This window comes from Mus pahari, chromosome 8 (assembly GCF_900095145.1).
Source record: "Mus pahari chromosome 8, PAHARI_EIJ_v1.1, whole genome shotgun sequence".
In the NCBI taxonomy this organism is placed as follows: Eukaryota; Metazoa; Chordata; class Mammalia; order Rodentia; family Muridae; genus Mus; species Mus pahari.
In genome coordinates this window covers 63,780,456-63,807,046 of record NC_034597.1, presented here as the reverse complement: position 1 = coordinate 63,807,046, position 26,591 = coordinate 63,780,456, and the positions used below count along the sequence as shown (strand labels likewise).

Below are 26,591 nucleotides of genomic sequence, written 5' to 3'. Positions count from 1 at the left end.
TTGTTGGATTGGCTAGACTGCAGCCTGTAAGCTATTTCAGTAAAATCCCCTGTGTATCTATCTATCTATAATTTTTTTCAAAACCTATTTCTAATGAAGGTTCTTAAACACCTTAACCTCTCTTGTAGCCCACCACTCACCAGAGGTAGTGGAAAAGAAAGGATACAGGGGAAGTAGACCTGTTTAGAATTGGTTCTTGGCAAGTGGACCTGTTTAGAATTGGTTCTTTGGAGCAACTCCCATTTGTTTTGTCAGGAAATCAGCACTTTAGTTCACAGGTTAGTAGCGGCAGCTCGATCCATTCCCAGACACTTCATGGATACACCAGCAGTCCAGTTCGATAGAGTCAGGATAGCAAAGAAGATTCAGTAGCTGTGGTACTACCTAGCAGAGACAGCCAGGGCTCAGTCTTGGCATGAGTCAGCAGCAGGAGGGACCAGCAGGAATGCCAGTTGTTGTTCTTGGTTATGCCTCTCTCAGGGAATCAAAGATCAGCGAAGACTGGAGACTAACAAGCATTGCACAGCTAGCTCTCTATAAGCAAGCCAAGCTCAGCTTCCTCCACTGTAAAGTCCTTTTTATACTCCCTCCAAACATCACATGTCTTCTACATGTCTTGCCTCAGCATATGTCTTGCCTCAGCACATGCATCTGTCTCAGCTGCTATCACTCTGTTAATCAGCCCAAGTCTGAGGAAGTGGCAAAAAAAAAAAAAAAAAGAAGAAGAAAAGCAGCAGCACACCACCTGATGGGTTTTCTTTGTTTTTGTTTTTTTTTGTTGTTGTTGTTTGTTTGTTTTAGTTTTTGGTTTTGGGGGGGTTGGTTTTTTTTTTTTTTTTTTTTTTTTTTTTTTTTTTTTTTTTTTTTTTTGGGGGGGGTTTTTTTTTTTTTTTTTTTTTTTTTTTTTTTGTGTGTGTGTGTGTGTGTGCACATCTCTCTATGGAGCTCAACTATGAAATATAAGGAGGATCAATACATGCTTGTTAGTGAAGAATCCTTCATGTGTCCTTTCATGTTTGCTTTACCAGAACATCCTTTCTCCTGTGTTTGCTTCAGCTAAACATTCCTTCAGGCGTCTGCCTTAGCCTTTCACTTGTATCCATTTCAGCTAAATGTGCCTTTATGTGTTTGCCCCAGCAGAACACCATCCAACTGACTTTCCAAAGAACCCGTAAGTTTCTACTTCAATCCATCCATCCATCCATCCATATCTATGGAGAGAGGGGATGGAGGGAGAGATTGATTCATTCCTAAATTCTGTGATTTTACCAATAAACACCAAGGCAATAAAATTAATAACTGGCATTAAAAAAATAGGAACCATTTATATCTTAGGGTCAACTTTGCTATAGAACATCTGAATATCTGCTTTTAATAAGTACAGATCATAAAAGGGTATTTTATCCACCTATAAGACAAAAGTTTGATATTTTTCAACAATTTAAGAAGGCAGTTTGTTCTTTATTATCAAATAATTATACATGAGAGTAAGATTTCTATTTCCAAAAAGATTTCCTTTACATAGTATCATATTGTGAGACACTTAGAGGAATCCAGTGCTACATTTTATTCAGTTTCTCTTTTGCTACACAATGGCTTGTTTTGGTCTAGAAACTCAGACTTTCTCCATCACAATGCAACCCATGAAATGTGTTAGTTCCTTTCTATCTAGTATTTACTAGTGCCTGGTTAAGAAACCTATTTTATAGTGACATAAAATCTAGCTACAAGAAAAACCTACAATCAGTCTTATAGAGAGAGACCCTCAATATAAAGAAAAGCAAAGGGCTTTATGCAATTACATAAGGCATAGGATTCCAGAAGTAACATTCAAAGTTAATGTTTTATTTTCAACAATGCCATTATGAGAAGTTAATGCAGAAAGTAGAAAATCAAAAGTAGCCCTTGGGCCTTTGACAACTTAGTTGCTAAGGCATTTTATGAATGCTAATAATGCTCTAAATTAGCTACTGTTTCTTAGAATTACAAACTAAAAGAATATGAATATCAGTAATTACAGACTTCTAATTTTGTTTATTCCTTTTCCAACCTTCTAGCTGTTCTCGGTGCACCCTTATGATGGACAGTGAATTAATTGAGTGCCTTTTATATATAAGGCACTGTGTTAGAGGCTAAAAATGTGGGCATGACAGCACTCCTTGTATAACTATGTATCAGCCAGTTGATACTGAACCATTTCTCTAGATTAGCAAACTATCAATGCCCCAAAGGTATCTACCATAGGTGACTCAGAGGAAGAAATGGTAACTATAATGTTTTTTTTTAGATGATACCTTATTCTTTCTCTACTTCAACCTCTTCCAGAACTTCCCAACTTTCCAAAAAAGACAACTAGCCAACAAAAGTGACAACAAAACAAAACAAAAAAGCACGCACACACAAAACAGAGCCATGAAATCTGTTAGCAAGTTACTCCTAAGCATGGGGCCTACCCTGAAAGAACAGGACACGCAGGTATGAAATCAGAGACTGACAGCGCGTAAGAGACTTGTACAAGCTCATGCCAGACAGATCCCTAGTCAGAGAAAGGAGGCAAACACACCCACCCACCCACCCACCTACCCACCAAGCCATTTACAGTTGACGTGTGCTGGGAGAGGGAGAGTCCTCAGTGCAGTGCCACTGGTACACTTTCAGCTTCTATGTGGTGTATCATACCCAGTTGGAGCACTCAGCGCCTGCTACTGTAAACCTCAGGGTAGGCAGATTAAGAGAACTGACTGCAGCCTTTTGACAGAACACAAGAATCTGGCCAGACATAGTTCTCATCAACACTGTTAATTACAGAGAAGTTGTTCATCAATGGCTTTTTTGGGGTAACTATTATTTATTCACTTGTTTATTTATCTTTGCTGGGGTGAAATGGGAAGGCTTAAGCACTCTTTTCCACATTCAGGATCAGTTCTTAAAGGCTCCAACTCTGCTGGCTTTGCTGATGAAGTTCTTTAGAAGATCATGGTCCATTTCTGCAAAGCCTGACGTTTGTGTTACTACAGTCAGATGGTTGATGCAGAACCTGAAGCAGAACTCTTCTAAGTCCTAGGAACAACAACAGCAGCTTGATGAGTTTGTATTCCCAGTGCAGCCCAACAAGGCAAGAGAACCTCCCTCAGAAGAAGGATCAGATGAGTAGTAGGAGGGAATATTAGCAGCGGTAAGGCTACAGCAATTATTAACTACAATTAGTCCATGTTTCTCAAAGTGTAAATAACATTAGAGTCCAATGCAGCCAGGCCAAACGCCTAGCCTTTTCCTCCAAAAGAGGAGTCTAAGCTAGGCATCCTTCAGTACCTTTTCCAGTCTTTCCTTCCCTCCTTCCCTTTCAATGCTTGGTCACAGCACTGCCCTCCCCTGTTTTAAATGACTCTGCCTGTGAAGAGTTTGTAGACAAAAGGACAACGAGACAATGCTAGTGCCAGCAAGCCTGGGACATTAACATCCTTATTTTTCTCTGAAGGACAATGGGTGGGATGGGTGGACTTCATCACATTCACCTTTGGTAATCTTAACTAGGAGTAACTAAGCAGTAGACTGTGTGCTTAGCACAGGTGAAGCTCTGGGTTCAGTCTCCAGAGCCAAAGTAATTTTTTACAGAATTACATATGTATCAATACAAATACATGTGTTTATATAAAATCAGTGCTGAGGAATGAGCTTAAATCCTCGGGCAGAGTAGGCTTTCTAAGGAAGTGTTTACACCCAGGTATGATCTGACTCAGCACAAAGGTACCACCTGTTCATATTCAAAGTTTAAAGTTCTGTCTCTGTTGTTGAAGCTATTTTATAAAATATAAAGCTCCCAACAGTTCCAAAGAAATTATATATGTCCGTTGCTTGTTATAGTCTTTCCTCTAAATACATGTAAACTCTAGCAAATGCTGAAGATGAATGTAGAAAAATAAACAGCCATGCCAACATGCACATAAACCCATAGGACATTTCCCTTGTGAGAAAGAACCAGCTACATGAGGAAAATGTAATCATGCCATCCTATAACAGACTGGCAGGCTGCTGGAGTCTCAGTGGCAGAGGGACATTTCTGCCTCACATGAGCTCTTTAAGACAAAATGGAATAGTCGTGTCCCTGCATGACAACAAAAATGTGCTGTCTGGATAAATGCCAAATACCCTTTGAGCCACTCAGTAGCAGACAGCATAGGAAAGTATACATGACAGAGTGGCACCTCTTAGGTTGAGTTCTACAGAATGATGGAGGGATGCTCACCCACACCAGTACTGATGCTATATGGAGGTAGGGAGATGAGCGCTTCGGTGTCTTAGAGATCCAGAGTCAGGAGAGTTGATAATGACTGGGAAACCAAAATGTCCCTAAGAAACTACCACTTAGGTCTATCTTCCTTTGGGTTTTGGACTGGGAATCTCCCATAATTATTCTAAAAATGGAATTCAGAAAGAGTTCGTGGGATTAAATAAATTGATAGAGTAGAACTGACCTCCCAGAGAATTCTGTCTGTATAAGACAAGCTCTTTATTATTTTTCCAACACTTTCTCTACTTAAATGGTTTTGTTTTACACAGTCACCTTTTAATAAGAGCTCTTAGTTCTGTTGCCTGTCCATCCTTCTGGAACATGACTCACACTTCATCCAGTACTTCCTCTTACTCGACTACGCGGGCAAATGGGGCCTCCTGCTTTACTCAGAAAAGGCTCCGTAAAGCCCTTCCCCTCACTTCTGCCTCTTGCTAGAAACCTGTGGACATTCCTCTTTGCGTATCATAGTGAATGGTCCGTGATTAATATAAGGCCTACCTCCTTGCTCTAATTAGGTCACACTGCCCCACCTATTTGAGGACTTGCTCTAGCAAGTGTCCCTATCAGCTTGTTTTTCATGTTTTTTTTTTTTTGTTTTTTTTGTTTTTTTTTTACACAAACATGCATTGATTTATCTCAGCCGGCCCTTCAATCTGTTTCCCGTTAAATCTGTAAGTAAAATTACCAAGAAAAGCTGCTTCTGGCTTCCCCGATTGCCAGTTCTTCGCTTCCATTCTCTCAGGCCTTCCCACAGGGCTCTACTGCAACAATGTAGCTTTCGCACTGGATCAGAGCACCCAACGTGACTCACTAGAGCTTCAGCATATTTAAGGATTTTTATCACCTCCTGAAACACCTGTCCTGAATTGTGTATTTCCAAATATTTGAAATTTCACTTTTCACTCAACATTAAAAATGGCTTTCCCGTGGTACTTCCATAGAGTTCTTTCCTAGTATAGCTCTCAGGACATGTCTCTCTGCACTGCAGAGTGGCTCACTGATGTCTTTTCTGCATGCTTCACAGACCCTTGAGACCAGATTCCTAGTGTGTCTCCTAAAACGCTGCTCTTAGTTGCCCTAGCCAAATGACTTGGTGCTCCTCGCCACGCTCCATCACACAGTAAGACTTCATCTTTTCAGTTACTCAGTCCAAAATTCTTGACATGAACCTTAATCTGTCTTTCCCCATCCCCATCCCACATGTAAGACATCAAGTATAGTTACAATCCAAGCACTTTTCAACATTCCTATAGCCAACGACTTGGGTGAGGCTGCCCTTACCACTGACTGGTAGACACTGGTGACCTCACTGGACATTCCCTACTACCAACCAACTACTCCATGTGGATACAGTTGCATGTTTTTTTTTTTTGTTTTTGTTTGAATATTGAATGAAAAATGAAACTTCAAGTATTTAAAAATACATACAAGTTTCAAGAATTTAAAAATAGATACAAGTTAGGCCTAGTGGCTCAGGTCTAGTTTTCAAGATATTTAGGAGCCCAAGGGCAAGAAAATGGCAAGTTGGAAACCTGTCTGGGCTGCAGAGTGTTCAAGGTCAAACCTGGACTAATAGTGAGGTCTGCCTCTAAATAGAGGGCAGTTGGGGATAGAGCTCAGAGGCCAGCTCTTGCCTGGCTCGTACAAAGGTCTAAAATTCAGTGTGTAGAACCACAAAACAAAGTCTTTAATGGAAAGTAAAGGAAGGCGGACTGAGCTCTGCCCTGGGGTGCTGGGGCAGCCAGGCCCTATGGATAGGACAGTCATAAAGTCTGCTCCCTGCATCGTTTCCTCCCGCAGACTTAGAATCCCCTACATAAGCATATTACTGTTTACCAAAAAGGAAAAGAGCATCCCGTCTTTACCAATCTCCCTTGCTCATCTATTTTTTAAAAAGTCACCAGGGAGAGAGGATATCCTTATACCAAGAGGAAACTGACTCCAAGAAGCTATGGCCTGTTTCCTACAGATTTAGCTCTAAATTAAGGTTCTTTCCTTTCTTTATCTTGACAATACACAGCCACTGTAGAAAGTTCAGGAAGAGAGCAAGGAGAAGGAAATAGAAACCATGCCTGACCTCCCATCCAAGTATATGCTCTTTAAGGACAGAATTATCTCCTGCTTCTCTCATTCATTATGTTTTCCATTTGTTCTTTGGTTCATTTTCTCTCAAACTGCCTGTATTTTCTTTTCATTTTTTTTTTTACTATGAAGAACTTGCTTTATTGTATGTTATGAAAACATTTTCTCAATGTGTCATTTACTTGTGAATTTATTGATGTGTGTGTGCTTGTCCATGGTGCATGTCATAGCACATGTATGGAGATCAGGCGACATTTTGGAGACAGTTCTCTCCTTCCATATGTGGGTCCTGAACTCACACTGTGAGGCTATGCAGCAAGCTCCTTTACTCGAGAGTCATTTCAGGCTTGATGTAGAAAGATTTTACTCACTGGAAATTACGTCTCCTGGCCTTTCATAGTGTCTTCCTCTAATGTTACTGAGACACGTTTGATGCCATTATAGTCACATAACTTCTCTAGGACTTTGTTTATTTCTATATGTTCCATTTTCATCTACCTACACGTCACTTTTAGTGGCTCACTGGAAGATGCTTTTCTTACCTGGGCATCGTACTTGACAGCAGCAGAGAGCAGAGCAATAGCATTCTCCTCACAGATTCCTTGCTTGATAGTTTGTTGACAGAGCTTTTTCAGCCGAGTCTCACTGTAAAATGTAGCCAGATCTAGCAATCCTGATGGAAATAAAAAAATTATTGTGAGTGTGCTCTGAGCGCCTGACCCTTGAATGCTTGAAGGGCTGTGAAGGGCTTCCATCAGGCAAAATGAGCTCTGCAGCACTAAAGCCGCCACCACAGCACCCTGAGAAGATAGCTGAGCTGAGCTGACACTGACAAAGGATAGGAGTTAACATCAGAATGGCTTGAATAATTTTTCCTAGAAATGAAACAGGTTTGTATTTCTCTGAATTACCCTCTCTGGAGTCAGCAGAATCTTCTGAGGCCATGCCCACCAGCACACATGTTGTCGTCATAGAATTAAAAAGAAAGCAGACTGGGCTGGGAGTGGGTCAGTGACACAGTGCACAAGCTCAGCAGGCCCAAGGCCTGCCTTCAGTTCCAGCACCAAATAACACATGGGCACATCTGCCTCCCGTCCTCCAACCCATCTTTCTGCTCCTCTCCAGCATCACTCCTGGAGAGCAGTCTCTTTAGCTGTCTTTCTCACTTGCCACTGTCTGAAGCTGCCCCGCGGTGAGTCTTCCCACACGTAAATGGGCTTCACGGTGCCAAATTCAAAGACTGGTCTGGATTCCTCTTATTCAACACTCACCCAGAGTGTACTGAGGGGGCATGCTCTGACCCCGGGCACTCTGTTACTTGCTAAAGTTTCCATTCTCTTTAATCAGTGACTCTCCTCTGGTTCTCTTCGCTAGGCTGTTTCCCCTGTGCATGACCTGGTCTTCAACCCTCACATTCTTATTGATTTCTCCAAATGAAAAAAAAAAAAAAAACAGATATAGTTAATAGATTTCAGATTGTGAAATGTTTAACTGAGCCACCTAAAATGCTCACTTTGACAACCAAGTATAGCAGAAGTGGCCTTGATGTACTCTGGAGCAATGATGACGAGATCTTCTAGGGCTTTACATTCACAGACAAGATTCACCATCTGCCCTTCCCTCCATGCTGGCCTGTGATGCTCCGGGGTGGCCTCTTACTGGACCTACCCACTCAACCTTCATATGTAGCAGTGACAAGGGAAGTCTGTGTTCTGGGCCTGAGGGTGTAGCTCAGTGGTAGAGTCTGAGAAAAGGCAATTGCTGCATCCAAGTACCAAAAAGAGAAAAGCGCAGGTTCAGCATCACCGGAAGAGCTCCTGCAAGTATCACAGTGTCTGTCTCCTGGCCTGGAAAGAAGCCACCTTCCTAATTACCCACCATTTGCCAATGTCTTGGTAAAGTCTGTGATGATTACCTACTGCCTCCTCAGGAGACAGACTGATGTTATCTGTGTATAGATACTCCAGGAACGCTCGGAACACAGGATACGAAAACTCGCTCATTTCTACAATATCGTCTTCACTGTCTTCTAATGAAGAACGAAAATGTTCACACCTGAAAGAAGAAAGGAAGATCATAGCCCAGGTTCTAGACTGGAGTCAAGGGACAACCTGAGGGCTTTCTCTTGAAGCTGTATACCTTTCCTGTTTGCTAGTCTGTCAAAGCTTGGCCCCAGGGTAGCAATAAGAGGAGGTGGTAGAACCTTTAAGAGGTAGGGTTAGAGAAGGGGACTTAGTGTGAGGTCTATCACTGGGGCAGTGCACTGAAAGAGACTTGTGGAGACCAAGCTCCTTTTTGACCCCTCATTTGTAACAGTAGTAGGGTGGTTCCAGTGGGCACTTCCCAACAAAATATGGTGCCTTTCAGGAAGCCCCAAACAAACCCTCCATATCAACCCCAAGCCAAGGTAAGCTTTCAAGCTGGAGTCACAGTCCAGCTGCACTAAGTAAGCAAATAACCTTTATGTCAGTTACTTATCTCAGGCATTTTCGTACAGGCACAGAACACTGCCAAAAACCCTGTCATTGCCTTGGCTCCTTGCTTTTCAATTGCCTAATCAGCAAGACTGCAAATGCAGCCTGCTGCTGCTGCTGCTGCTGCTGCTGCTGCTGCTGCTGGCAGCCCATGCAGCTGACTCTACAGCTGGACTGAAGGAGATGGGTAGTGGGGGGGGGGGGGGAACACCTGTGGCCTCCTTCTCACACTACATTTACAGATCAGCATTGTTTTCATAACTGAATAATTATGTTTCTTTACTCCATTCTGTCTGAATTATGTCCTTAAAAGTTCCTAGGTGATGATCTAACCATTGTAACTGGCAATGTGAACTTATGTGAAGACAGGCTCTTTACAGAAATCATCATAAGCTGAGTCACTGTGGTAGGCCCCAAGGCAATCAGACAAAGGGGAAGACTGCGACACTGGCAGACTCAGAGAACACTACGTGTCATGCCTCAGAAAGACAAAGATTGCCACAAACCACCACAAGTTCACGTGTAGGCCTTGTTCTTCTCCCAGCCTCAGAGAAAACGCCATACTGCTAATATGATAAAGCGCGTTGTCATGGCGTAGGCTGAGTATGTACAGTGCTCCCTCTGTCACAGCAAACTAAGTCCCCATTTCCTTTGTGAAAGTATAGGCTCCGTGGTGAGAGGGAACCAGGTGGCACTATGTGACCCTACAGAATGGGAACCTGAGACTGAAATACCATAGTGGGTTTCTGAGTCACGGAAAGAGGGTTTCAGTCTCTTTGACACAGTGGCAACACAATCCCAGATCATCATGCTAGGAGGAAGGAGGCAGGCAGGAAAGAAGAGATGCTATATAATTTCATACATATGAGCTTCTAGAACATGCTTCATGTGTATGACAGGAAAAAAAAGCATTGGCTATGGGACTTGGGATCTTTGAGGAAGGACAGATTTTTCTATCTGAAGGTAGGGTGGTGGCTTCACAGACTGTGACATGGAACAAAGGTGAGGTGAATATCATGCACTGCTCACATAAACAAATATAATTTATTTACATTTATAAATGTAAATGTAATAAGTTTGATTTAAAACACTTTTGTGTTGGTAACACCCAGGTCTCCTTGGTCTGTAAAAACCACTTTTTTTTCCTCCAGCATGGCTGTATCTGAATATAGCTGTATTCAGGACTGTCTGCAGGGCTGTATTCAGGCCCCAGGCAGCAAAGTAAATCAGAGTATTTGGCCCTGTTCCAAGGGCAAAACACACTCAGCACCAAACTACAGCCAGAGCTTCCATGGCTTATCCCTGAACAAACCCAGTACTTGTGGCCCACCTTGCCTTCCACATCTTGTCTCATTTCCCCACCCCACTGACACTGTGTGCTTTAAGGGCACAGACAGTCTCATCAGAGCTGCCTCTTAATTACTCACATGTCTGGCACAGTTCCCTTGGATACCTGAAGTGATTGATAAATGAATTCATTTCACTCCTCAAGAGACCAGCTCTTACTAATTATTTTAAACATCTATTTAGTGTGACACACACCCACAACAGCAGGCGTGTAGGACATGAATGGGAGCCAGCTCGGTCTGTCTACCCACCATCTGGGACCCAGGGATCATTAGACACTGTTGCCCACAGAGGCCCACTCTTACCTAATTTTGAGAAGGACTTTGTGAGCATAAATGTATTTTCCATCAACCAGAAACTTGAGGTCTGCAGTGTCAGGGTTGTCAAACTCCCTCTTCAGAGACTCAGCCACGGTGAGGTGGTCGTCAGGTTCTAAGGAAAAGCAACACCGTGCTTCTGGATTCAGTCACAGACAGTTGAACATGACGGCAAGGAGGAGGCCCCTACTCACTGGGCATTGGGGAAATGCTGAATCCCCCCAAACAACTGACAGCTATACAAGACTTTTGCCTCTGGGTATGGATTCACATCTTTCAACATTCATTGTAAACTTGCCAAAACCAAAAATGTTTCCAACTATTTAACTAACTGAATCAGATTTAAGATGTCTGGATGTCTAGACTGTTTCTAGATAAAAAATAAAAGACAGCTTTCAGATAGAAAGCAATCAAATCAAATTACCTCTAGTTAGTATTGTGTTGGTTCTCAGTAGTTTTAGTTCCCCTCCCCAAGGGCCCCCAGAAAGAAGTTCATTAGATCCTGTACCCAAAGTCCTAAGGTCACACAGCAAAAGGTCACACACCAGTCCTCTTCCTCGTTCTCAGAACTGTCCCAAGAGGACAAGGACAAGCTTACCCACGGAGAGAAGGCGCCAGGTGACAGCAGGGGTGGCGAAGCAGGCAAACACGTCATCAGTGCAGCAGAAGTGGGTGAGGTGTGGAAGGATCACCGACTGGCCCCGGCACTGGCCCCACATATACACGTGCCCGCCCTGGCTTTTGGCAGCAGACGTGTGGGTAGAGTGACAGGCTGCAATCTCTATGATTCTAAATTCACAAGCAAACACCACAGAGATACATTAACAGGAGGACAAGAGCCGGCCTCTCCTTCCCTGGGTGCACTTGATTCAGACTGTCACTGCCGACTCACGAGCTGACAGAAGTGGATGGGCCCAAGGAACAGAAAGAATAAAGCAAGACTTGGACAACTCCCTAAACTTTCAGCCACCAAATGCAGAAGCCATACTTTAGTGGCATTTATAACATGAGGATCTACTGATTACCAATAGGCCTTAAAAATATACGCCACCTAATTTTGAGTTAAAAATGCAATGTTTAATCCTTAAAAAGCATTACTAACTAGATAATAAAGACATGGATCATCTTACCTGGGTCAATGCATAAAATCTCAAGGTAGGATGGGGTTCTACACATAAACTAGCTCAGGAGGAAAGCTGCCCTGGGCTTGTCCCTGTCACCAAAACCAAACCACCAGGTACTTTAAAAGGAGAGGGCTGAAAAGTCACCCTGGCTTCTGCTCTACAATGAACTCAATAGTTTGTTGTTTTAATGCCAGAGATCAACCCTGGGACTTCTGCACGCTGAGAGAATGCGATATACTGAATGGATTCCGGGCCTTCTGCATGCCAAGAGGATGGCTTACACTGATGGCTCCTGGGCCTTCTGCACACTAAAAGGAAGGGATATACTGAGTGGACCCCCTATGCGCTGGGCACAGTGTCTGGTACAGCAATCCGCACAGCAGGGCCTCTATACGGCTCCCTTCCGCAAATCAGAACTTCCTTCCCTCTCTCTTCATGTCTATAATTGGGCAATCTCACTCCACAAGATAAAGCGGGTTAAGCCAAAGGAGGGTGTAAACAGAAGGAATGAAAGAAATAAGCAGAAACAGAGACAGTCAGTCGGTTCAATAAAACCACAGGGAAATGAGTGACCGGCTGAGTGACCCTCTCTGTGTAAGAATTAAAACAGGGAACTCCGGTGTCACGCGATTTCAATAGGACTGTCTGGGAAGTGTGGCTATTGTACTAATCCCGATCCCTTAGGTTGGATAAATAACTTGTTTTCAGATCCATGACAGGAAATTTAGCATAAAAGATTCCACTTTGACTCTTAGTCTCACAGGTCAGAGCAAAGCTAGGACTTCCGGCAGTTTGGTAACTCATCACTGCACAGCTTTTAGTGAAATGCCTCTTACACAGAGATTGTATTTGAGTCACGAACTTGGGTTGGCAGACCTTGTCTAATCTCTTCTAACATTTGCGTGGTTGGATCAAGGCGCTGACTCCCACATCTGGTGCTCTGCAGAATGGCCCTGCACAGTGGGAAGATGGTCCAAACAATCTGGCTTTCTACCAAGTATATGCTTTTCAGCAGATACGGAAACAGGAGGAGTCAGCCAATGAAATCCATCTACTAGAAGGAAAATGCACCACTGCTCCCACCTCACAGAAGACATAAGGGCCTCAGTGGCAGTCATCAGAGCATCCTGGTTTGGGTGCAGCATTAGTGCTGAGGCAGAAGTAGTTTGTAGTCTTATCAGTTTTATTGTTTATTTTGGTTTGTTTTGGTTTTTTTGAGACAGGGTTTCTCTGTGTAGCCCTGGCTGTCCTGGAATTTACTCTGTAGACCAGGCTGGCCTTGAACTCAGAAATCTGCCTGCCTCTGCCTCCCAAGTGCTGGGATTAAAGGTGTGTGCTACCACTGCCCAGCTTTACTGTATTTTTAAGGGAAAAAAACTCAAGGTAGAGAGAGCAAACTGCACAACTTATAGACAGGGTACAGGCTACCAAGCAGCCATTGTCCCAGAGGCAATGAAATGAGGTCATCCCAAAGACTGGGGCATCAAGGCCAGCTTCTTCCATGACTAACATCATTCAAACAGGTGCTGCAGGGGCAGACTGGGAGCTCGGCTTCCACCTGGAGAGAAGCAGCAAATGAGAGTATAGCAGTCTACCAGCTCTGCTGGGTAAGACAGCAGACCTGGGAGCTACTGGGCCTGGCAGACTTTGGACTTGTCAGAGGAGCACAGAGCCTGTGAGGCAGAGAAAACCCTATACCAAGGTACAGGCAGAGAGAGGCACAGTAAGACAGGGAAAGGGCCCTGATAGGGGCTTCTACCTGGAACAGACAACTCGGCGTAGGGCAAGTAAGCCATGGGGTTTGCTAGGAGTCATGCTGTCTCTTCCAACAGAGGCCCATGAGCTCAGCCTTGAGCTAATGTGACAGGTAAGTGGGAGAGAGCTCTGGACAAGGAGGTGAGGTCAGGAGACAGTGTTCTAAGGACAATGTGCATGACAGACAGCTGGGAGCTAGCTGGGAGGACCCAGGGAAGGGTACTGCTACAACCAAGCCCCATCTTCAGGGTAACCTGGATGAACAGCCAAGGAGGAGCCAGACATGGCCCTGCAATGAGAGCCCCGCGGCCCTGCATGGCTGAAGCCGCACTGCAGTGAGCCCCACATACAGAGAGCTAAGCAGCTAATAAAAGGGGGGTTGTTGCTGCTGCTTTGTTTTGGTAAGCACTCAGACATCTCAACTCTCACCAGCATTCTATGAGACAGAAAGACTAAGAATCTAATTCCCAGTCATGGTTCTGTAACCACCCAGTGGACCACTAAAGACCTCAAGAGGTCACAGAATTATCAAAAATTCAAGGCTTGGCTAATTTTACATTATAATTAATTATAATATGCCTCTATGGGATAAACTTAAAGAACACACGTGCCAAGCCTTTTAAAAGTGTTTCCTTTGGTTGAGCAGAGAATCCAGTGTACATAGGTTTTATTTTTCTTTCTCTATGAACAGGCACTAACAACTGTAGACTCACTCCCCTGCCCCACCCATACAATCCCTTCCTAATTAGGCTTCGCTGGAAGGAGCCCCAGAAGAGTAAGAAGAAAGTCATGACACATGAATGAGCCTTAGCCACTGGGAAGGGCAGGGAGGTATGGGACAAGTCCTAGCAGATTACACATTTCTTTCTTGCCACATGCCTGCGACTGAGGCCTGCCTGACACTGTACAAGCTCGGAAGGACAGCACTGGGAAACTCCGGAGAGCAGGATGGTCCTTTCAGAATATCCATCCTGCTTCACCAAGCACACTTGTGTGGACACCAGCAAGTGCACAAGTGCACAGGAGAAACCCCAGGGTTTCAGTCAAGGGCGCTGGGCAGGACGCTTGGAGCCCCGAAGCCACGGGTACCCCATCGCTCCCCTTCATTGCTTCTCTGCTTCCTGTTCTCTCCTCCACTTTAGTGGCCCACAGTCTGCTCCAGAGTGAGCCAGTGGGAAGATGTGGTCTCCTTCTTCATCAGAGAAAGCAGGGCAGTCCAAGCCAGTCTATTTGGAGATGCTAAGGTGGGTGCAGAAGCACCCCGGGGAAGGGCTGGTGAGTCACCTTCCTGTCCTTGCTGCCTCCGTGTGACCTTTAGCACCACTGTTCAGGCTGGGTACTAAGTGTCTACTGGCTGGCTGGTGGTCTAAGGCATTATTAAAGTTACAGTCTTAAGCCATCCCTTCTGTTCTCATTGATCTCTTTGGAAACTACACCAGTTCAGCATTGATGGAGCTACAGACATTTAAGTAGCAGCTTCAGCCTCCACTATCTCTCCTGTTCCCCACTTAAGGAGTCAAAGGTCCTATTTTCAAACTCTTAGCTTAAAAAGTTTCTTTTTAAAGATCTATATAGCTTATATAAGATTGACCGTGTTACTCCCAGGACTCACAGGGAGGGACCTTAGATGAAATGCCTGACAGTAGGGAGAGGGGACTTACAGAGTCCACCTCCAGCAGGAAGACAGGACATCAAGTGAGGGATGGGGTTGCCATCTCACCTCTGACCCATAATTGTTTCTGTCTGAAAGAATTACAGGGATGGAAATGGAGAGGAGCCTGAGGAAAAGAAGGACCAGCGACAGTCCCAAAGTGCGATCTAGCTCAAGGGGAGGTCCCAAGGCCTGACACTATTACTGAGGCTATGGAGTGCTCACAAAAAGGGATCTATTATGACGGCCCTCCGAAAGACCCAACAAGCAGCTGAAAAGGTCAGATGCAGATATTTGCACCCAACCAATGGACAGAAGCAGCTGACCCCTGTGGTTGAATTAGGGAAAAGCTGGAAGAAGCTGAGGAGAAGGGCGATTCTGTAGGAGGACCAGCAGCCTCAGTCTGGACCCCAGAGATCTTTCAAACACTGGACCACCAAACAGACAGCATACACCAGCTGATAGGAGGCCCCCAACACACATACAGTAGAGGACTTCCAGGTCTATGTTCATTCAGAGATGATGCACCTAACCCTCAAGAGACTGGAGGCCCCAGGGAGTTTAGAGGTCAGGTTGGGTAGGAGGTTGGGGCATCCATGTGCAGACGGGGTGGGGTGAGGAGGAGGTGTGGGATGTGGAACAGTCAGAGGGTGGATGGGGAGGGGTGGGGAATGGAATATGGAGTGTAAAAAATGAATTACAAATAAAATTAAACTTTAAAAAAATAAAATGTACATCTCAAAAATAAAAGAAGATTGACTATGTTTAGAGCATGTACATAAAATGACAATTATTAAGAATTCCAATGGAAAAAAGGTGAAAGAAGTGCCTAAGTGCCAGCACTCTATTTTATCCTTATAGTCACTTTAATCAAAAATAAAAAAAAATACCATGTGGGATAAAAATAGGAAGAGCACATTAATTTCTAGAGTGACAGCATCACTGGATTAAAGGGGAAGTAGTGTAATGTTTATGTGTCATATCACTGAGTCAGATGATAGAAAAGACAGTTACGTGACTGCCCTAAGAAACCAGAAGCTTTCAAAAGCATTAGGATCGTTTGGAAATAACATCAGTGCATGAAACTGAATCCTCATTTTCTAACACTTCTCTACTCTGTGTGGCAATAGTTTGGAAGTTCAAACAACAAAATCACCCTGCCTTCCAACTGGCCACTTTTATAAGTAGCTGGGAGATTAGTTCCCCACAAAGTACCATCATTTTCCCAAGCTATAGAAGGCAGATATCAAACACTACCAGCTTCTCCTTTAAGATTAAAAAAAAAAAAGGGCTGGTGAGATGGCTCAGCGGTTAAGAGCTCCGACTGCTCTTCCAAAGGTCCTGAGTTCAAATCCCAGCAACCACATGGTGGCTCACAACCATCCGTAAAGAAATCTGACCCCCTCTTCTGACAGCTACAGTGTACTTACATATAATAAATAAATAAATAAATATTTTTTTAAAAAAAGAAATTATGAAAATTAAAAAAAACAAAACAAGGGGAGAAGGATCTTAGAAGACAAGCCACACAAAAAACTTCAAGTGACAGTTCAGTCACTGTAGTTTGCACAGGGCAGCACTGGGGTACGGGGAGCTGACAGCAGGAGGGTCTGTGGAGCCCTGGCTGTCCCGAAACTCACTCTGTAGACCAGGCTGGTCTCAAACCCAGAGGTCCACCCACCTCTGCATCCCAGGTACTAGCATTAAAGGCGTGAACCACTGCCGGGCAACAGACAACTTTTAAAAAGGAATGAACAATCTGGTTAAAGACAAGTCTAACGATAAGAGTACTTTTCCACAATTCTATACTATGAATTCTAAGAGCTGTTTAATTACTAGAGACCACTGATTTGGAAATGTACACATTACCTGTCTTTTTCCACAACAACAGGGGTAGGATAGGACTGGTTACTTTTATTGCCAGTGCCCAACTGGCCATAAGAATTTGCACCCCAAGCATATATTTGACCTTCATCTGTTAATACTAATGTGTGTGCGTAGCCACAGGCAACCTGAAAGGACAAAAATAAGTAAATAAATAAAACCAAATGTCAGGTCTACAAGTAACAGGAAATGTTTCATCACTGCTAGGTTAAGAACTGAACTGAAAACCAAGGGCAGGCAGTCTGCCCCAAAAGGCCAACAGTACATTAACAAGTACTCCAAACCAGCAAGGCCCAGCTGAGTGGCCAGCACTGCAGATATCAACCCCAGTTCTCTAGCTGGCTCACCCACTGTACCCAGCTCTCCAACAGCATTCATTACTGTTGCAAAAACCAACGGCAATGAGCCTATCATAAGACAGACACATTAATCCTTTCTTCTAATTATTGAAGGAAAACATGTTTAATGTGGAAAATGGAGAAATGTGTAAACATGAAAATCTTTCAAGATCAGGGCTCAGCATGATCAGGGCTCAACATCATTTTTTCCTACTTATTCAGATATAGAAATATGCATATATATATATATATATATATATATATATATATATATATATAGCTACCTTGTATCTTTTTAGCCTAACACCTTTATTACACTGCGTCCTCCCTATTATTAAAGTCCTTTGTCATCTGGGTGTGATGACACAGACTATAATCTCTGTAGTTAGAAGAGTGTAGTTACACTTGGAGCCCAAGTGTAAGAATAGCCTGAGCTGACAGGAGACTACCTCCCGAACAGCATCATCTATGTAATTGTTCATTTGCCCTTACACTAGTAAATTATTTCTTACATTCATCTTACCCATTTTTTGTTTATTCTCTCCTTCAAAATTCCTTTGTTAAAATTATAGCTTTTAATGCATATTAATTATATGTATTAATGAATTTTATTGTGACTTAACTAATTTTATAAGAGACTCTTCAGTTTCTTAGGACAATTCTCTAAGAGTAGAATTACAGGCCAAAAGGCATGAAGATTTTTACGACTGTTGGTGTATACGTTATCCAAGACACTTCAGGAAAGGGTGTGAAGCATCCATTTCCAGGACAGCTCATACAAATACCATAGAAACAGCATCTCCCTGAAGATCTGCACCTCAGTTCAGTGAAAGGCTTTAACCTTTACTTCAACAGAAACATCAAAGCAGCTGAACTTTCATGTGCATGAGGAAACCAGGGTCTAGCGCACTGCACACACCGCCCAGGAGACGTACCCGCTGGACACGGATGCCTTGCAGGGCGGCCACTCTGCATGGCGTGGGCTGGTTGCCACTGCTGCCCAGGCCCAGCTGCCCATTGCCATTGTAACCCCAGACGTAGACCTGGAGAAAGACAGGAAACTCAGCACTCGGTGGCTCGGCTCTGTTGTGAGGAGCATGCTGTGAGGATTGACACTAGGGAGGCAAAGAAAACTTTTTTTTTTTAAGTATGAAACGACTTTCCTACCTCTCCAGTGTCCACAACTGCCATGGAACACATCTGCCCACATGCTATGTTCATAACTACTTTATTCTGCAAGCATCCCGTGACTCTCCGGGGGATGGGCTGGTTAGCTGTTGATCCAGATCCTACTTGCCCCGAGTTATTATAACCCCAGGCAAATACCTATGGGGAAGAAAAGACTGATAAACAAAGCACACGACTCATAACTGTCTCTACTGGACACTGGCCAGCGCTCAGGGCACCTCAGCACCCTCTCGGGGAGCTTCCTCACCGTCCCCAGTACAGGCAGAGGACGTACTAGAACACTTGTAAAACTATCATATGACACAAAAATACCTACTCCACCTCAGCCGTACTTCTCAACATTTTCGGATTTGGTATTTTGCAAGTAATATGTTTGTTACAGGAATATAAAAGTAATGAGGGGTCCTTTTAAGATTTGTAGTGATTGAAGTTCATACAAGGAAACTTCATAATAAAACCACCATGGCAATAAATTGCTACCAAGAATCAGGCTGAATTTGAGGGAGGTGGGTAATTAAATATCTCTGCTTAGCTCAGCATAACTGGTTACCCTTTAACATCCTGGCAAAAGCTAGGTGTGATGGATCTTGGTTGTCAACTTGACTAACCTGGAATTAACTAAAGCAAATGGTTGGACACGCCTGTGAGAGACTCTTCCTTGATTAAATCATTTGAAGCGAAAAGTCCCACCTTTTACCCAGATCTTTTGGGATGGGCAGATTTACCTTTGATCTGAACCAGAGCCTCTTCTGGAGCCGATGTAAAGGAGATGGAAGAAGAAAGCTTACTTCTTTGCCTACTTGATCTTGCCTCACTACCAAGGCCATTCCTTCACTGGCATTAGAGTCTACTTCAGGATTCCAGTGTATACTGAAGACCAGCTGAGACATGCACCCTCATGGACTGAATAACTACTGGATTCTTGGACCTTCTATTGGTAGACAGCCATTGTTGTACTAGCTATAGTCTACATAGCCTATACATTCCATTTTGTGTGTGTGTGTGTGTGTGTGTGTGTATGTGTATGATGATAAGATAAATGATAGATATATAGATAAATGATAGAGATAGATGGATAGATAATTGATGGATGGATGGATAGATAGATAGATAGATAGATAGATAGATAGATAGATAGATTCATGTAATAAGTTGTTTCTCCAGAGAACCCAGACTAATACACTAGAGATATCTGAGAAAATGACTCCATAAGATGGTGGCAGGCAAGTCTGTAAGGCATTATCTTGATTAATGATTGATGTGGCATGGCCCATGACTGGCAGCAGTGTCACCCCCTGAGCTGGTGGTCCTGAGAGGGATAAGAAAGTAGGCTGAATTGCTTCTCAGCCTTTTGGCTAAGATCAAGTGAAGAAAGTAGGCTGAGCAAGCCATGGGAAGCAGGCCAGTAAGTAGAGTTCCTCCATGGCTTCTACTTCAGTTTTTGCTTCTAGGTTCCTGTCTTGAGTGTCTTTCCTGACTTCTCTGGATGATGAACTGTAGCCTGAAAGCCAAATAAAACCTTTCTTCCCCAAGTTGCTTTTGGTCATGGTGTTTATCACAGCAGTACAAAGCAAACTAAGACAATAACATTCAATTTCATTGCTTAATCACATTTGGGGGCTGTTAAAGGAATCTGTAGATCCTATTGACAAAAGGAGAGAGAGAGAGAGAGAGAAGAAGAAGAAGGAGGAGGAGGAGGAGGGAGGGAGGGAGGGAGGGAAGGAGGAGAAGCCAAATCAGTGAGCTTGTGTTGATTATCCTCACCTCTCCATCAGATGTTAGAACCAAAGAATGGTAAGACCCACAGGCAACTTCAATGACTTGTTTGTTTGACAAATTCGTAGAGATATGGCAGGGCACTAAACCATGATTCGTTGTGCCATTGCCCAGCTGGCTATAAGCATTGTGACCCCAGGTGAAGACTTCTCCATCTGAAAACAGAAGGTAAGCAGCTGTCACAGCCTCGATTCTCTATAGGACAGTACAACCCGTGCCTTGATTGCCACCGATGGACTCCACCATTCAGCTGCAAAGATGCTTGAGTCTCCTTCCAAATTCCCCCCCTGAGAGAACCTACTTGGAAATACAAACTGCTTTCCACATCCAAGCAACATGATGGAATTGAAATACATAAAGTTAAAATATAGCTAGACGTTGGTTTCTGAATAAATAAAGTGCTAAAATAAAAGTGTAAGGTGTTCCTTAACCCTTCTGGATCTTCACTTCTTTTAGATAAGATGACCAAATTTTAAAATTTATTACTCATACAATTATAGAAATTCATAAAACATGTGCAAGTGTGTGGATAACAAATCACACACACACACACACACACACACACACACACACACACACACACACACACACACACTACTCAGGCCAAAGCATAGCATGTTTTCCCCAAAGCCCTATATATGTGTACCTTGCATATAAGAATTCAGTTTTACCTGACTTCACCATTCCTTAACCGCTAAGCAATCGCTCCAGCCTCAGGCTTTAGTTCGTTTTTAACTAAGAAACGGCCTGAATAATCTGGCCTATACTGGAATCCCCTCCCGAATTCCTGGAATGTGCACCTCAAAGGCATAATTAAATTCTGGTGACGTAGCCAAGAGACCGTTCTCTCTACACTACTAAGGCAAACTTCTCCTATCAGCCACGACTTAATGAAAGAAGCACTCACTGCTAAGACTTAGCGGGATGGCAAAAATCAACATTTGGTCTCTCGGTCCCCAGCCCAGGAATCTAAGTTCCAAGTGTAGGCTTCCTAAGCTCCAAAGTAAGCAGAGTTGTCACGAAATAATCCCACTCACTGAGCGCAGAAGGCCGAGTGCATGGTCTTGCATCCGTTTAGACCCTGTGTTACACTACCTTACCCTCCTACTCTAGCACAGTCCTGCTTCATGTTGCCCAACGCACGGCCAAGCTCGCAGGGCAGAGCCAGGAACTCTTGCTCAATCAGAAAGTTTGCTCTCAATTTCAGGGCATCCTGGTCTTATTTCTTAACAAATAAGCAATGTTTCAAACCTGTCCATTGAGTTCCTATTACCTGTTGTTGCAAGGACGATATGAGGGCCACTCCCATAGCTGAGGCTGGCTATTTTTTTGCCAGTGAGAGAATCCAATCTCCGAGGCTCAATAGTGCTCTGAATGTCACCTACCCCCAGACAGCCACTGCAGTTTGTGCCAAGCACAAAAATCTGTGGGAAAAAAAAACAGGCAGCTCAAGGAACTACATGTCTGAAAATTCTATAAATTACCCCAGGCAGCGTTCCTAAAGCAAACTGCCTTGTCACAGAATAAATACAAATTGACTTTCCATTCTTGTTTAAAGGTTTTTTATTTCTTAGTTCCCCCGGAGGTCTTCAATTTACAAACCCATTACTAAAAATATGGGTGGTTGAAGTTTTTCTTCCAAATTACCTCATCGTTGACTGTAGTGTATAAAACTTCATTGCCAGCACTGCCAAAGACACAAGCCTGACGAATCAACTGCAGCTCTTCCTCAGAACAAAGGGAGAAAATTGGCCACTTTCCCACATCTAACATCTTCAACGATGACAGTGTAGCCTGTACTGACTGAAACAAATCAGACTTACATACTGAGACAACCAATTAAACATACAAACAAAAACATTCTTCCACTCTTGTTTCTCCAGAGGCGAGTTAACCTGGCCTGAATAGGAGTAACCCACATCTGGTGCTGTGTGTGGCTGAGAGTCGCTCACAGCTGCAGAACTGAGCTTTAGCCTTCCCTGTACTGCTCCGGACCAGGTGCCACTGACCTGGGCAGAATCAGATCCTCATAGTCTACCCACTCACCCAAGCGTTAGCAGCACATTAAACGGTGGCCATGGCTTAAACGTAGCTACAGAAACAGGCTAGTTAAGCAGCAGAGGCTGGGAGAAGGAGAGAAGCTGCTGCATCTCTGTACAGCATAAGTCTTACGCACTCTAGCTAAGAGCACATCTCTTAGTTCTTCTAGCACAGTTTCCCCCTCAGGGAGACCTAGTCTTCCCTTCACTCAAGGGGTTCTGGGTCTGTAAACTGCCTCAGCTCTGAAAACTGACTGATGGGCCATGAATCCCCATGACTGCAACCCAATGTAACATTTCTTTCCTTTGTCTCTACACAAACATATTAAACAAAAACGGAAACATATCTATTTCATCCTAGGAAACACAATTATTGACTTGCTTGTCCCAAAGGTCAATGTCATCTAAAAAGTCACTTGCTTTACACTGCCCTTTATGGGCTAGGCTGTACTGGCTGCTTTCAAGTGTCACCTTAGCACAAGAGACATGGTAAGAGTCTCACATGTGAAGTTGTCTCCACCAGTCCCAGCTGTAAGGCATTTCCTCAATTAGTGATCAGTGGGGGAAGGCCCAGCCCACGGTAGGTGGTGCCACCCCTGGGCTGGTGGTCCTGGGTTCTGTAAGAAAGCAGGCTGAGCAAGCCAAGGGAAGCAAGCCAGTAAGCGGCACCCCTCCATGGCCTCTGCATCAGTTCCTGCCTCCAGGTTCCAGCCCTGCTTGAGTTCCTATCCTAACTTCCTCCAATGATGAACTACAATCTGGAAGTGTAAGCTGAATAAACCCTTTCTCCCCAGTTGCTTTTTGGTCATGGTGTTTTGTTGCAGCAATAGAAACCCTGACTAAGACACAGGCCTTTATGGGCCTTGTTTTGCCCATTATGGTGATAAGCAGGTTCATCTTGCCTTTGGAAGTTCTATGCTACTTCCTGGCCTACTTAAACCCATCAAGTTTAATACATCCCACTGTGCGGCAGCTTCTCCAACCCAAAGGTCTGGCACAAGGACAAGGGCAACAACAAAGCTCTTCAAATGTGCAGGCGCCCCTCTCACCATTTGCATCTTACAGGATTAGTGAAGGGTGGGTCTTCTTGGCCTGCCCATTCGGGTGGATTAGGTTTTAAGCAACAAATCTGCTCCAGTATTCCAGTTTCCCTATGCCTTCAAAATCCCTTTATCCACACTAAAACAAGCAATAGCAGGCCCAATCCCATTAGGCCATCTTTTTTTTTTTCCCCCCAAATAGTTCAACTAACCAATCAAATAAACTCTTGGTACCTTTGTCTTTTTCCCTGAACTGTGCAAGGTTTAATAGTAACCCGAGAATCTCTGCTCACTAGGCTCACATTGACAAACTCAGACTGATTCAACTTTATGTTCCTTCTACCACCATCCCACATCCTTAAAGTCCATGGTCACACACGCTCCCTAGAATTCTACTAGCCCATTAGGTTCCCATGGTGCAATTCGGTCCTCGTGGACCACACTTTCTGTTTTCCCACTCACTCACTGGCAGGTGACAACCTGTAGTTACTCAGCCCACGAGGTGTGGGCTCAGTAGTCCCAATCTGCTACGGGAAGCACAGAAAGTTCCTGGAGAACCAGTGGTCCCTAGTCCACAGCAGATACTTGGAAACACTGGATCTACTAGCAGGGAAGGAATCAACAGCAGTGACAGGGCAAACAAGTTGGTGTCAAGAGGGAAAGCCAAGGGGGGGGGGTGTCGAGGGGAGTAACCGTCCCTCTGAAATAGCGTCTTATCTGGTCTGTTACCTGAAGGTGCCACCCAGTCAAAGTGGACCTTCCTACACCAATCAAGATCATCGGGACACTTCTTCAGGTAAGGCTCCCTAAAAAAGTGATTCTACTTTGTGGCAAGTTGACATTCAAAGCAACCGTCATCAAGAACCATCCAGACAGCTTATTTGCTCATTAGCATGGGCAACCATACCTCGGGCAAAAGTAATACATGTACTAGCAGTTTTGGAGACTCAGAAGTCGCAAATCCGGCGTCAACTAGCTTGTCCCTAAAGGGCCCTCAGAAGAGATCTACTCCAGGCTCCACTTCTGGGCTTGCAAAGGGCTTTCTTCCCTTTGTCTGTCTGTTCCCTTTCTGAGAAACACCAGAGTCAGACTGGATTAGTACCAACCTTAATGACCTCATTTTAACTAAGCTCATTACTTCAGTGTCCCCATGCCCACGTAAATTGACTGCACTGAAGTCCTGGGTATTGAACTTTGGTGCATAATCTTGGAGGTTCACAAAAACCCCAACAGTGCATGGTAACTTCATGAGCATACGCCCCTCTCTCCTAGGACTATACATATGTCATAAAGCGGTTTCAATTGTCTGTACACTGGAGAGTTTTACTTATATACTTAACTTTTACATTCTAAAAATATACATATATAAATTCTCTCCCATCATGACACCATGAGATGCCTTGAATGAAGGTTGGTACACAGTTGGTATTAATTAAATGAAGAAAAAGTTCTCTGCCCCATGTTTCCTCAGGCTAGCCCTATGGCCAGAACGACACCTTCTACTTTCATATCTGGGACAACAGCAATGGCTGTCTCCCTCTGCTCAATTCTGAAGTAGTAATTACTGTTTCTTCAGTCACTTTAAATACCAGAGCATTTTGCCAAACAGTGGGCATACAAAAATAAACCTCACTTTGGAATCTGGCATTGTTTTTAAATCTCACATGTACAAGAAACTGCAGTGATGTGGGCTAGGTCCCTACACTCATTATAGGTATTTCAGGAAACTGAAGACTTTATAGGATGACGTTATATTAACTTGGAAATCAAAGAATTTTAACATAAAACCAGAATTCTTTCTATGTATTTTGTCTCCTGGAAAAAGAGTGACTTGCTGAAAGCTGGTTCACAGATAACAGACCTGTGTTGTGAGATTCTAATCTAAGATTCTATTTTAAAGTACCTACCTCCTCATATCATGAAGGAATCTTATTTCCTATGAGGTCTGCTTAATTTGTTTTCCTTCTGTAAATTTTAAGAAGAGTAAAATTTGAAACATGGCATAAAGAATCTAATGGAGATGTTATTAGTGGTCTTCTATGGTTTTTATATATTCTCTCTAGTCTTCACAGTAATCAGGATCTAGATTTCGCTACACAATCCCACAAGATCAGTACCTTCAAGGTGCAGGAGAAGGAAGGCCCATGCGTGCACACCTGAGAGCTGGGTAAAGAGTTCCCCTCAGGGCACAGTGCACCACCCTCACAGAGCCTTAATGGCTGCTTCACATGCATTGCCAAGATGCAGTAACTGGCTACTTACTACCTCAGCAGTTTCTCCTTTCAAGCATGCTTTGAGATTTTATCCTGGCCCTTGCTACAAAATCAAGTGGCTTTCTGGATACCAAGAATCAAGTTGTAAATTCTAACCACTTCCTAAACCCGTGTCTACAAGTTATTCATTGAACCAGCTCCTTGATCAACTTGTACAGATATGCATAGTATTCAGGTCACGATTCTCTGAACACGAAGATTCCAATGTGTGAATGAGGTTCATGCAATCTGCAGTCCTACAGTTGTTAAGAAATGCTACTGAGCAGGGAAATGTCATGTAAGATAGAATTACTGAATTAAAGACACAAAATAAGACACCACCATTCCTTCCTAGGAGGTGACAATCTAATGGAAAGTAGCCACAAATAGTTCAAGCACACTAGACATGTGAGTACATTATTGCTTTTCAAATCTGTTAGACAGCAAGATGCTTGGCAGCAGCCATATAAAATCCACCTTTTAAGTCCATGAAGGAACTATTACATAGCAGACTGATAGCTTAATTTATAAATGCATATACTATTTGGAGACAATATTTAATAGTAGCTGAATGGAACTGTAGCATTTTGTTCCAGGACACTCATGAGACACAACATACAAAGATTTACTGCACAGCACATGTAGGGGCCTCGAGCATGCATCAACCATTCTGTGTGCCAGAAATGTCTACATTTTAGTCTCCCGCTGTCAGGTGAGGGTTGTCTGAAGAGCTGGTGTGCTGGCCAGTGTCTGTATCAACTTGACACAATAGCTGAGGTCATCTGTGAAGAAGAAATCTTAAGCAAAAACCTGTCTCCTTAGACTTGGCCTGTGAACAAGTCCATAGGACATTTTCTTGATTTATGACTGATGGTAGGAGGGCCAGCCCATTGTGGAGGGTGCCACCATTGGGCCTGGGGTATATAAGGAAACAAAGTGGGCAAGCCGGAAGCAAGGCAGTAGCAAGCCAGTAAACCGAACCCTGACATGGCCTCTACATCAGCTCCTGCCTTCAAGCTCTTGCACCGAG

General features: G+C 43.7%; 1 protein-coding gene across 8 annotated transcripts in view; it reads right to left on the bottom strand.

Annotated features, from left to right (window-relative positions):
• Positions 1-1,301: 1,301 nt before the first annotated feature.
• Rcbtb2 (RCC1 and BTB domain containing protein 2) overlaps positions 1,302-26,591 on the bottom strand; it is a 38,313-nt gene continuing 13,023 nt past the window's right edge. For 7 of the 8 annotated variants that reach the window (XM_021204124.1, XM_021204119.1, XM_029541517.1 and 4 more), the window contains exons 5-15: positions 21,878-22,033; positions 21,504-21,654; positions 20,219-20,385; positions 18,434-18,592; positions 18,202-18,309; positions 16,914-17,056; positions 11,113-11,303; positions 10,503-10,629; positions 8,292-8,431; positions 6,919-7,049; positions 2,837-3,060 (exon numbers count right to left, since the gene is read on the bottom strand). In XM_021204124.1, coding sequence (XP_021059783.1) covers positions 2,920-3,060; positions 6,919-7,049; positions 8,292-8,431; positions 10,503-10,629; positions 11,113-11,303; positions 16,914-17,056; positions 18,202-18,309; positions 18,434-18,592; positions 20,219-20,385; positions 21,504-21,654; positions 21,878-22,033 — 1,614 coding nt within the window. In that variant the 3' untranslated portion in view covers positions 2,837-2,919. Of the gene's footprint in view, positions 3,061-6,918; positions 7,050-8,291; positions 8,432-10,502; positions 10,630-11,112; positions 11,304-16,913; positions 17,057-18,201; positions 18,310-18,433; positions 18,593-20,218; positions 20,386-21,503; positions 21,655-21,877; positions 22,034-25,216; positions 25,275-26,591 lie in introns of all 8 variants that reach the window. The other variant, XM_021204120.1, reaches the window with a different exon arrangement.